Source organism: Lissotriton vulgaris, chromosome 2_1 (genome assembly GCF_964263255.1).
Source record: "Lissotriton vulgaris chromosome 2_1, aLisVul1.2, whole genome shotgun sequence".
NCBI classification, from domain to species: Eukaryota; Metazoa; Chordata; class Amphibia; order Caudata; family Salamandridae; genus Lissotriton; species Lissotriton vulgaris.
In genome coordinates this window covers 1,143,198,319-1,143,211,465 of record NC_141687.1, presented here as the reverse complement: position 1 = coordinate 1,143,211,465, position 13,147 = coordinate 1,143,198,319, and the positions used below count along the sequence as shown (strand labels likewise).

Here is a 13,147-nt window from a genome sequence, read left to right as displayed (position 1 = left end):
GAAGTGAAAATACTTCGGTAAGGAAATCTAGCGCGAAGCCAAAATCTTCCTGATGAGTCCGTTACTGTGGCTTACCTGTTTAGCCCGTGGGTTGAGCCGAATGCAGCTCCTGTTTCCGAGATGCGGGAACAAACACCACGTGGTTCCCGCCCCTAAAATAGGGTGGTTGAGAAAACGACTAGAACGCTCAGGTTAATTAATAATTGGCCCATAATAGAAGAGTTACTACTCAAACAATCCGAATCAAAGACAATTTGCACAACAGTGCATGTGTCCAGTTGAGGGCCGCGAAAATCTATACAAAAGGGACCGGGTGAAATTTAAAGCTCAAAAATAGATGCCCCATGAAAAATTGGCCAAGGGGAAGAAAAATTATTTTCATTTAGCAACAGAAAATATGAAATGAAGGGTGTAGTTCACAGTATACTAAGGACCCCAATACAGTCCCATGAGTACAATATTGATACAGCGTGCTGTCAGTATTGTACCTGTGTAACAGTTTCACTATAATAATTTTGATAATCCCTACACTCTCTCACGTGGTGAGAAAATAGGGCCAGGTAAAACGGAGTGAAAACCGGCTCTCCTTCGCAGCTAGCATGGAACAAGCTCCATAGGAAACAGGATCCTTTATGGAGATGTTTTGGAGTTCATTAAAAAAAGACCCGAGAATTACAATGGAAAAGTGATCCATTCCCCTATTTTATAGGATTTTAGAGTTCTTATCCTTGTGATTGGCAGAAAATAGTGGAAAGCAACTCCCAACCGGGAGGAGAAGGAAAACATAACACTTAATGTCTTAGGGAAATTAATGGCAAAATCCTTTAGCGGGTGTAATTGGTGACATTATTTCTGGCAATTCAATCTACATTTTTGTAAACATAGTTATTCAAACAATTCAGTTAGAAAATTCTCATAAAAACTGTATAAATTCTTCGTGAATTTTGAATCTACATAATGCTTGTGTATTACTCCTTGTTACATTTATCACTGCATATTGACCTCATATACAGTGGTGATACCTGGTCACTGATAGCAATAGCCTTTTAATCTTCCTAACCTAGGAAGAAATGTAGTTCATCATCTGTGTTTTGGCCTCTGTTGGTGGAATCCAGACGCATGATCCATAGTGCTTCCAGCCTTCTAAGACGAAGTTCTCTGTTTCCCCCTCTTACAGAGGGCTGTATCACATCAATGCCATAGAACGTGAATATCTTATTCTCACCTTGTGCAGGACAAGCGGCCATATGTATGGCCATGGGATATCGTGGGTCTTTAGTGGCATAAGCTCTAGCATGTTCTCTGATACGTTCCTTGAGTGCCCTGATCGTACTTCCCACATATCTGCTTTTACAAGCGCATTCAATGATATATACAGTGAATTTAGTGTTACAGTTAATGTTGGTGTTGATTGTGTACTGTTTGGATCTGTGATCCTGAAATGTCTTAGTTCCATGTTTGGCCCACCTGCACATCGGACACATGCCGCATTTAAAAAAAACCTTTAGACTTTTGAGTTAACCAGTCACAAGTTCTTGTAGCTTTAGGCACAGTAGGACTCAGTCTATTCTTCAGATTTCTCCCTTTACGGAAAGTAATTTGAGGATGATTGCCTATCGCCTCAGTCAATGTTTTGTCAGCACTAAGGATGCCCCAATGTTTCTGGAAACTTTTACGTATTACAGGACTCAGTTCATTAAAGTCTGTCACAAGTCTCACTGGTTGTTGTCTGATATCAGTTTTTGGGCGTCTGGCTACCAATGTTGATTCTCTGCTGGTTTTTATGATTTTTTGGCCCGCTTTGGAAATGATTTGAGGATTATAGCCTCTATTGAAGAACCTAGACTGCATGTCTTGTAAGCAAGTTTCAAATTCTTGATCTTCACTACAGTTCCGCCTTGCTCGTATGAATTCTCCATATGGGATTCCGTTTTTTTGATGATCAGGATGACAACTTCTGTTGTGAAGTATTGAATTGCATGCTGTTTCCTTGCGTAATAATCTACTTTGTAGGGTACCATCCTTGATGTATAATTCTAGATCCAAGAAAGAGACACACGTGGAGCTAATGTGTGTGGTGAAGCGCATGTTCATCTCATTGTCATTTAGGTATATGCAGAATTCTTCATGTGTAGTGTCAGATCCTGACCAGATTAAGAGGCAATCGTCTATGTACCGACCCCAATAAACAATATTATCAACCCATTTACTGCCCTTAATGCTCCAGATCAAGTCAGCCTCCAGAGCACCCATGTATATGTTGGCAAAAGAAGGAGAAAACCTTGAGCCCATGGCTACTCCTCTAGTTTGTCTATACCATTTTTTGTCAAAAACAAAGAAATTCTGATTCAAAATGATATCCATCATCGTTATCAGCATTTTAGTGTGTTCAAGCAAAGTAATTGGTCTGGTGTTCAATGCTCTCGTAACCGCCTGTAATCCACGTTCTGGTTCAATGGAAGTGTAGAGCGAAACCACATCAAGGGTTGCCATAATCAGTCCAGGTTGCCATGTGATGTCCGTTAAGATGCTTAAGATATGTTTCGAATCTTGAATATAGGAAGGCAGGTTTTTAACCAATGGACTCAGGAATTTGTCCACATACTGGGAAAGCCTCTCAGTTGGACCCCCAATCCCAGATACAATTGGTCTACCAGGGGGAAAGGGTGCGGTTTTGTGAACCTTTGGCAGGGTATACAGCCATGGATAGGAAGGACGTGTAACTTTCAGAAACATGTATTCTGCATCATTGATCAGACATGCCTCTTTCCATTCTCTTAGATGGTTATTAATCAATATTGTAACTGGGCCCATGGGATTGTAAGAAATGGCTTCATAACAGGAAATGTCTGAGAGTTGAGAGAGGATTTCTGTGTTGTAGTCTACTTTGTTCATGACAACTACGTTACCTCCTTTATCCGCTTCACGAATGATAATATCCTGGTTGTCACTTAGAGTTTTTAGTGCTATTCTCTCATCCCTGGTTAGATTGTCATTAATCATAGGACCACGTTTGGAGATTTTATTTTCGTACTTGTTAATATCATCCAATACGAGTTTGTAGAAGGTGTCAATGGTGTTGCCGCTAGGAAGTGTTGGTGTCCATTTGGATTTATTTTTTAGGCCACTGTCTATTGTGTCATCAGTCTTCAGTTCTAAGTCCGTTAATAGGTCATTAAATGAGTTTGGGGGATCATCAAAATCCGTGATTGACAATAAGAGGTGTGAAGCTAGAACCTCTTGTATACTGATAGGGTTAGTAGCAGTCTCTTCTAGGTCATCCTCGGAAATTGTATGTTCAGTTGGAGAGCCCCAGAAATATTTTTTAAGTTTGAGTCCTCTGATGTACTTGAACAAATCAATCTTTATCCTACATGGATCGCCATGGTCTACAGGATTAAAACTGAGACCCTTGCTTAATAATGAGATCATGTCCCTGTCCAGGTTCATGGATGAAAGATTAATCACTTGTACATCCTGACCAAGTGAATTCCTCACTTCTTGGTGCCCGACCTCAGTTTCTCTCTGTAGTCGTCTCTGTCCTCCTCTCTGGCCTCTGCGGGTTTTACGTGTGTTGGGTTTACTCTTGTTCGGTTGATAATTTTCATTGTCCTGACTTCCCGAGAAAAAGCACTGCTGGTTCCAGAGGTTGTCGGAGTCATTCTCGGATCTTGATTGGCGGTTGCGTTATCTTCAGGTTCGCTCTCAGTTTCCGGAACGCTGCTGAGGGAGGTGTTGCTTGAGGATATATTTGATGCTCCGGTTTTGGCAGCTTGTTGGTTGTTAGTTGCTTGTTGGTTGTTAGTAGGTTTGCGTGTTTGTTGGTCATATTTCTTCGCAAAAGTGAACACTCTTCCCTCACGGTAGTCCGCTTCGTCTCTTCGTATCTGTCTTGCCTTACGGTCTTTGAGATCATTTTGATGTTTGGTCAAGATGTCTTCCAGAATTTTATAGTTTTTCTCAGTCGCATCCTTGAGATTAAGGGCTTCTATCTCCTTCTCAAGTTCCACTCTTTTTATGATCGAGACTCTATCTGCAGATTCCACGCAACCTCCCCATTCTATGACTGGACTCTCTCCGTTAGTAAAACCCCAAAGCTAGGTATCTGCACATTGGTCACAACAAATTACTTTTGGGGCTCTGCGTCTTGAGGTGCACTCAATCTCAGAAGCAAGTGACAGCGCATGAGAGTGGCATCTCTATAAGCTCTGCAAGTCATTTCTGAAGCGGAATGGCATCAGTGCAGAGCCACAGGGCGTCACCTACGGGGGCGCAGAGCTACTGCTGAAAAGTATCCAGATCCCGTCTGACACCTCGGGAATATTCAAAAGGTGAGGCATCTGTGGAACGATAGTCTCTATCAAACAACGTTACCGAAGGTAAGTAACTGGTTAATTAGGTTTTCACACATTAAAAAACCAAATATACCTAATATTTGATTTGTTTATCTAAATGTAATATAATCAAAGTTATCTCAAATAAGCAATGATGGCAAGTAATTATGAGACCACAACACATTTTGCACTAATGAACTTCTCTGCATTTCTTCGTGGCTCTGCTCCTATAACAAATTTTCAATCTTTTTTTTTCTTTTTTCTTTCCACTGTAGATCCGGCCTCATATTGCAACCTTAAGAAAGTATACTTACGGAAAACACATTCTGGCAAAGCTAGAAAAGTATTATATGAAGAACGGTGTAGATTTGGGACCGATGTGCGGCCCACCAAATGGGATCATTTAAGAGCGGGCATCTCTGCAGCAAAATCAAACTCCTGGAGCATCTTGCCTAAACTACCAGCAACCTATGATATTCCATTTTACATTTAGAAGACATTGTTTGGTTGCTCAGCTCTAAACGCAAAACTTAAAGGCATTTGTAAATTACTTTAATTTTATTTTACATAATATGTACTAATTATAATTTTATTTTAAATTAACTGATTGCCCTGCAGTATCACTGGTGTATAGAAGACTTGTACATAGATAAACACTTGTACATGTGTGGCCACTTTTTTTGTTAAATTGTATCAGTATAGTAAATGTGAATACACTCGGGGTAGTTTGTTTTAAACCATTCGTTTTTAATTGATCCGCATTGTGCAAATAGATTTCCATTTGGGTTTGTTTTAATTTTATTCCAAACTCTTGGGAATATTTGAATTTTAGTGCAAGCGGCACCCAAATCATCCATGAATGGCGTTTATACATATGAAGAAAACAAGACCTTTCAAAATGTTATGGCGTCCTTTACAAAGGAGCTTGGTAAAGTTTTTTTTTAATTTATTTAATGTGCTAAAGAATTTAGCTTGGCAATCAATTTTCTTTTTGAAAGGAAGTCTCCCAAGCGTTTCCAAATGAAAAAGGGGTTTCAATGTTTTTTTGATACATTGCAATTAACATTGAAAGGCAAAATTTGAGTTTGCATGGGGGAGGAAAAACGCCAGAAAATCCAACTCTGACTTGGTCTTGCTTCTATAAATATATAGTGTATACTTGGTGTAGACTTTGCATATATATAAAAAAATTTGTAGTATTTTCTTGTTTTGTTGTTAATCTGTATCTATAATGTACCCTAGTAGTGAAACATACTTTTGATTGTACAATTGTACATTTGTAAACCTCTGTAATGTAAATGTGGAAAAGTTGAATCAACATAAACCCGTTTTTTGGTAAGAAAAAAATTAGCAAAACCTGTGCATTTCAGTGTATATTCACACCTTTTATGGTCGTAACATATAGTGTTGTATATTGTAAATTGTAATTTCAACCAAAACTTTACGATAACTTTGGAGGGAAATGTTTTTTTTCTCTTTATACAGACTAGTTAATGTTTAAAAAGGAAAGATCTTGGTTTTATTTGTCACCTAGTCAAATGTGTAGCAATCATTTCTAAATGTTCTGCAAAGGAGGACACATTTCAAAATAGTGTTTTTTAAATCTTGAAAGGAAAAAAGTTGTTTTTGCTTTTTTGTGACTGTAAAAAAAAAAAAAAGTGCAGGAGTACAAATCCCTTCTCTTGCCCTTTCAATCAGCGATTCCCTGCCTAGCCCATATCCAATGAAGTCTTTCCTCTATTTTGTACAGAAGATAAATTGTATTTTGCATTTTGTCTACTTGTAAGTGAATGTAACATACTGTCAATTTTCTTTGTTTGAATATAGAAGTGTAACACTACACGGTGTACATTTACAGAGCCTTGTGTATATTTCCCATGAACTTTTTTGCAAGCACACTTGTAACCATATGTGTATAATTAACAAACCTGTGTATGCTTATGCCTAGGCAACTATTTTTGGTAACTCTTGTGTAGATGGTCTCTAAACAATGTGTGATCTTTATTTTGAAAAATACAGAATTTGGAATCTGGTATTTGGGTTTTGGTGCATATTCGTTTTAATGTCAATCTGTATTTTTTACATTGCATGGTCATTGCGCTGGATCACTGAATTTAACATGAAATGACATGGTATGGTCAAAGATGCTTGGGGGTTGGTCATTCAAAGCAATTTGCATGCTAGCTACAATAACAGAAGAAAGCTTAAGGAGTGATAGTAGGAATATTAAAAACCTTCAAGGTGAAGACATAGTAATTAAGGACAGATAACCAAGATGTGGACCAATTAAGGGAATGGTCAAGAATTCTTTCACTTAGGTTTTAAATATGCTAAATATATTCCTTTCCTAGCAGCTCTTCTACACCCAATGCTGGAAGACAGACAGCAGTTTGTCTTGTATTACATTAAGCATTCCAAAAGCCCTTTGAGGATGCATTCATGGGAATGAAGTACAGTGGTCTATTTTCGACGTGTAAGCCTAAATCACAAATACCTAACTTTTATTATTATTATTATTGTTTTTAATTAAAGATCACTTTTCCTGCACACCGAAGTTATTCATTTTAAAGAAACTTCCGTTCTTGCTGCAAGCTGAACACTACACACACAGTGCCTACTTTGTCCAGATTGAATGTGTTTACATGACGAGCATTGGGTCAGCATGTGGCTTTTACAGGGACATTTTTGAAAGCAATGTGGAATTCCAGAAACTAGGATTTACTGCTTAGATGATTGATATGGGTATTCCATAACCTAGACCAATAGTTCTTCTTGCAATAGTTTCCAAGGTATGTGGAAAACCTATGAAGGTATTAAAGCATCCCTTTGATGTGTTTGTGTGGTTATGGGTGTTAGCCTTACAAATAGTGAATAATCATTGAGCGATTGGTGCAAGCTGTAGTTTATAATGATTACACCTATGTAAGAGGTCTGCATTGTTGCAGCAGTGAAATGTTTGAAAACATCTTTTTTTAATAGGGTCTAGAGGCCATAAGACCGTGTCACCTTTTTGTTCTTACCCCAAAGACATGTTATTTTTTATTCTTTCTGATTTTGTTCTCTCTTCATAGAGGCACAAACCACGCATTAAGTCTATATTAAGGGATTCTTTCCCAGATAATATAAATGAGTCGTAGGGAAAAGCACTAGCAATGACGCAGATTGGGATTTGTGAAAATACGTGGATTTAGAGAAACTTGGTCCTTCACGCCTATTTGTTTAGAAACAAAATCCAGGTTCACATAACTGAAACAAAGTCTCAGTAGGACCAACATGGTCTAATACAGAGATGAGCGGAGGCCCAGAAAGATGGGTTCCCCCAAATGAAAGTTACCAGCATCAACTGTGTTTCCTTTGGGAAAATGTGCTTTTTAATGAGCACCCCGGTGCAGGGGTCACCCTTCTCTGTCAACGGCTTCATAGACCAACAAAATAGAGATTGGCACTCAAGCTGGAAATCAAATAAGAAGTTTATTAATCACTCGTTAGCTGGACTACGTCCATAAAACACCCTCAAGTGTTTCAGGAGGTACTACATTGAATACACGGACCATGGTGCTTATATACAGACTAAGTTGCAGAGTAAGCATGTAGTTACAATTGGAAGGTACAGGCATACACAGGAATAGTTACCGACAAACATGGGCAGATGGGAGATCACTTAGTCAGCAAAGTGGCAGGGGGAACAGATCTGTTTACAACAACAGAAAATAGTTGACAGTTCCATCTTTAACCAGGTGCATTTAAGCAGCCACAGGCCTTTGCTCAGCACATACATTGCTTTGGCCCAGTACAGAAGGAGTTAACTAAAGTTGATGACACAAGCAGAATAGAAGGGCAAGCAACAGTGAAGACAGACGAATTACATAGCTAACAAAATGGATGCCACAAACAAGATGGCTTCAGCTTTATGCTAACAGAAATTATTTTCGATTTCCACATCTTATTCAGGCTTGGGTAGTGAAAGGCTTGTGCTGGAAGAGTTTTCTTGTAAAGAAAATGTTTGAGTTTCGAAAATTGAATCTGAATATGGTGGATGAGTTGTAGGGTATTTTAGGCTTCTGGTCAGTAACCCCATAAATCATACTGACGTGGCCTGTTATCGATTCTCAAATAACTTTAGGCTTTTCAAAGCCCAACCATAGAGGGTATAATGATTCGTTACATGTGAATTTAAAGTAGGCTTAAGCTCCAAAACGATAACCAATATGTTTTTCCTTGCCTTTTTTTTTCAAATAAGTGGCAAAAACCATAGCATTTATTTAGATTTGTGCACTGACTAGTGAGCTAAAACTACTGAAACATAAGAAAAGACTTATTTCCATCTTAAACTCTTATTTAACATGTACTACACATGTTTTAAACACACCAGCACGGTGGCAGGGTATATGGGGCTGCACCAACTACCGATGTTTGTTCAAAAAATAGAGAAACTAGTAACTAATTACACAGTTGCTAACAAAAATGCCCACCTCTAGAAACCAGCCACCATTTATAGTCTCAAATACAATATATAAGCACAAAAAGTTAGAGAGGCATCAATGTATAGACAGCACTCATAGGGTTGGATCCCAGAAAAATGAAAAGAAAACGATGACAGAAATGACTGTTTTTCTCTAAATGCTGTAGTGAATCCTTTTATTCATTAGTTTACACATAGCCAACGTTTTTCACCCTTGTGGGCTTCTTCAGGGCAAGAATGCGGGCCACAAAGATTCTACAGGGTATTGGCCCAGGTAAGTAGAGGATGTCTGTAATGAATTCCTGATCAAAGATCTGAATAGAAATGCTCTGTATAATCCGTGATGAAAGGTATTCACAAAACCGTGTACACCGTTCACGCTAAATAAAGTTGCGAACCAGAGCGCATAGGGTATCGCCTTGAGCCGCATGCCTGTAAGCAGTCAACAAAGAAACTCCTATCCAGTCCGTTTTTTAAGTGTTTTGCTGATCAAACCCCTGTGTGTGTTGTCTATACATTAATGCCTCTCTTGCTTTTTGTGCTGCTACACATGTTAGCAGCAGCACTGGATCTCATGTTTATCATCTTTCAAAAGCTTTCCAGCGTAAATCTTTTTAGGATTCACTCATACATTTATTCTGCCATCTAGTAGTTCAGTTCAGAAAGGCCTCTCCCCACCCCCTTTTTTTGGGTGTCTACCTATATATGGACTACTTCCTCCCCAATCCCAAAGCCCCTACGCATGGTCGCACTATTCAGATTATTGTTTCCACCATTTGATAATTTGATACGGAAGCAAGGTCCAGAGTTACCAGTCAAGTGTACCAAAGTTGCAAGGAAAAGCCAAAATTAGCACTTCGGCTACGTCATTGTTATTCACTGACAACGCTGAAGGAAAGAAAACACAGAAAAAGACCTGTGAAGATTACAGGTTTTTTCACTGGGCTTCACCATGTGATCAAAGAATGGATGCTAGACTGGTGAAATTGGTAGTTTGATTCCAGCTAAGATTTCGAAGGGATAGAAAGCACCCAGCTTAGATTTTCCCTCCAAACACCACCACAAGATAGCACAGAAGGGCAAACAAGATGCACACTGTGTGACTGCTAACGAAGCACCCAGCTTAGATTTTCCCTCCAAACACCACCACAAGATAGCACAGAAGGGCAAACACAAGATGCACAATGTGTGCCTGCTAACGAATCGCCAGACGTGGTGTCTAGTGTGTGCCAAATTTATTCTCCAGACCCTTAAGATAAGGGAAAAACACAGGTGGACACTCTTAAGCAATGGCACTCCCAAAGTTCATTAAGACAAAGATTGTCGAATACAGAAGTCACCCAGGAAGATCAGGGTGTCTGACGAAGATTTGATGCAGATAGAGAGCCAGGGTGGGAGGATAAACCCAAGCAGGCTCACAGCGAGACAAATGCCCAAAAACACTCCACATCTTGACTTCAAGACTGTAGTGCTTCCAAGCGCAGGCCATCAGTGTGGAAATCAGTGAAAACCACCTTGGCGACGAAACATAAGGTAGTTGAAGGAAGAATAAAGGATAAGCAAACCCAAAGTTCAGCCCAAGTCCAAGGACACCTCTGAAACCATACCTTCTGAAACTGTCAATGACAAAAAGAAATATTGACTTTGATGAGGACAAAGGGCCAAAGGTCAAATCGACACTGAAAAGGAGGGGAAGAGTCGACTTTGAAAAGAAACAACAACGCCACTTAAAGGGATTCAGAATACAACGCTTATATGGACATACTGCAGGTGGGCTTCTCACAGGGCGTACTTATCTGCTCTTATAACTGCGCTTTTCCTGATGTTCTTATTCATCCTTTGCTTGTTCATTGTCTATGCTTTCTTTTACTTGCTTTGTTTCTTAACCCCAGAGGGTTACCTGCTCGCTCGGAGGATTTCTGCCAGAGACTAGTCTCTGCTTTTATTGTTGTTGCACTTCTCGCAATGTTTGGGGCAGAGTTGATTAGTTTCCTCTTCCCTTTTTCCATCGTGATGTATTCTGAGACCCTCCCACCCCCCTTTTTAGTCCCTGTATTTCTCAGGGTGGGGTTAGTTCACATGTTCGTCTCCACAACAAGGTGCTCAGGCACAGTGGCATGTGCTGTTTTCCTTGGTCCTTCAGCCTTTTCCAGTCATGGTTTGGTTACTATTGTGAGAGCTACATAGTTGTTTTTGTGGAAGTGTTTTCTCCAACACTTTTTTTCTCTCCTCTGCTGCTGGTTTGTTTTCAGCATACATTCACAATCTTGCGGACTTATTGCTCCCTATAGACATCCACAGTCCTCCTAATGGAGCTTCTTCCTCTTCTTTTACTTTCCATATTACCACAACAGCCTGGTCCCTCTCTCCCTGTAAGGCCTGATTTTCATATTCGGGGATCTTTCTGGGTTCAGTTCACAAACCCTCCCCTGGGGACCGTATTGCTTGGGTATATATTCCTAGGTAAGGAATCTGTGGCTAGATGTCTGTATCAGATGAAAAAGTTGCGTACCTTCAGTAACTCCTTATCTTGTATAGACAGGATCTAGCCACTGGTTCCTTCCCAACCCACCCATTCTCTCCACGAACTGCTGGTCCTGTTAAATACAAGTTCATTTTCTTGGCATTCTGATGCCTTTCTTTAGGACTTTATATTTGTTTGCAACAAAGATGTTTCTTTCCGACACACTGTTTCTGGGGACAGTTTTCATGTGTGGCTCCATGTTTTGGCACAAAAGTTCATCACAGAAGAAATGTCAGTGCATCAGGGGAGGGCTTATATGGACTCGTCCACATCACATCCGGTGGTTGACACAGCGGAGTCGCTTAACACCCTCTACCGGAGTGCGAAGGTACTGATTAAACAAAATTCCGGATCCAGTCTGGTTCCTGGGGAGAATTATACGGTGCTGTTAGAAATGGTATCCCTAATTGGATAAGGCTTGCGCCAAAGTCAGGCAAAGACCACCACTCTAGTCAGGGCAAAGGAGTTAAACTCCAAAGATAACCCCTGCTCACCCCCTTGGTAGCTTGGCAGGAGCAGCTGGGCTTATCCCGGAGTCCATGTGTAAAGCATTTGCGCACGCACACAGCAACATCCCAGGCACACCACAAAAAGAACTCCACACAAGGTTTTATAGCTTTTGTATTCTCATAACACATTAGAATAGTACTCACATAATATACATGGTGCCACCTGGCACTAGGTCATATCTACAAGGGATTATATACACCTGACAGGGCCCACTGGACCACTGTCAGAACCATCACAAAGGTAATTTACTAAAAGTAAGACATATAAACGTACAACCAGTAATCTCTGGTAACCACTGTACTCTGCATCAGCCTGTAACATAAACTACATTATGCACAGTATCATAAGTCTAAACACATTAGACCCTAACCTCCTAAGCATACTCACATAAAGAAATAATCTCCGGCCAACATAATTTCACTGGCATAAACCATAATATGCAAAACAACCTTATAATCATAAAAAACACATTTAGAGTTATAAAACAGGGGCGTCAATTATACTATATAAATCACATTTCCTAGCACCACATAAATCCCATTAGGGCCAGGCTCCCTACAATCCTAACCGTCCCCCTGACCTTCTCTCAGGGGCTCAAATGCCCTGTGTCCCAAAGTCAGGACGTGCTGCCTAGGCATCGAAATCCACGGGCGCAACTGCGCAAACCTAAACGTAGCAGCTGCATGACCGGCAGCACTTCTCTCGTGGCACTGGGCTTCCCTCTCACTCCTGGGAGCCCCGCGCTGCCAGCTCCCACCTCTTTCTCTTCACCCAGGCACCCTCCTGGGACCCGGGACTCCTCTTTGGTGCTCTGGGAGGCAGGGTAGGCTCCCGTTCTCCCTCTGCACACCGAGGCTCCCATCGGCCCACGGGAGCCCCGCACTGTCACGGGCAAAACTTCCGGTCCTGCTGCCGGCAGCGCCCAGAGGCAGGCGAACTTTGCCTGGCTTCTGGGTCGGCGGCCATTATTCACTCGGGCCGCAGTGGTTAAACGCGAGGTGGGCTCCCGCTTTGTAAAATAAAGGTATAAGCGGGGTGGGTACCCGCAAAAGCTCCGAAAGAATGCGGGGTGGGCACCCGCCCTTTAAATAAAGAAATAAGCGGGGTGGGCACCCACAAAGCTCCCAAAGAATGCGGGGTGGGGACCCGCCATTTCCAGCATCGCTGGGGGAATCCCTACGTTGGGGAGTTCCCTCTCTCGCTCTCTGCAGCCAGCGCGGCGCTGTAAAGCTGTCTCGCTCCTCTTCTGGCCAAATAAGGATCCAGCCCAGCGCTCTCTAGTCGCTTAGAGCTCCAAGAAAGTCCTTTTCCAAGATA

The 13,147-nt window shown here is 41.1% G+C and overlaps 1 protein-coding gene across 23 annotated transcripts in view; it reads left to right on the top strand.

Moving 5' to 3' along the window:
- Positions 1 to 6,367, top strand: part of PUM1 (pumilio RNA binding family member 1) — a 1,043,345-nt gene extending 1,036,978 nt beyond the window's left edge. For all 23 annotated transcript variants that reach the window (XM_086956835.1, XM_086956828.1, XM_086956827.1 and 20 more), the window contains one exon: positions 4,610 to 6,367. In XM_086956835.1, the coding sequence (XP_086812961.1) occupies positions 4,610 to 4,741 (132 nt within the window). In that variant the 3' untranslated portion in view covers positions 4,742 to 6,367. The remainder of the gene's footprint in view (positions 1 to 4,609) is intronic.
- The last annotated feature ends 6,780 nt before the right edge of the window (positions 6,368 to 13,147 follow it).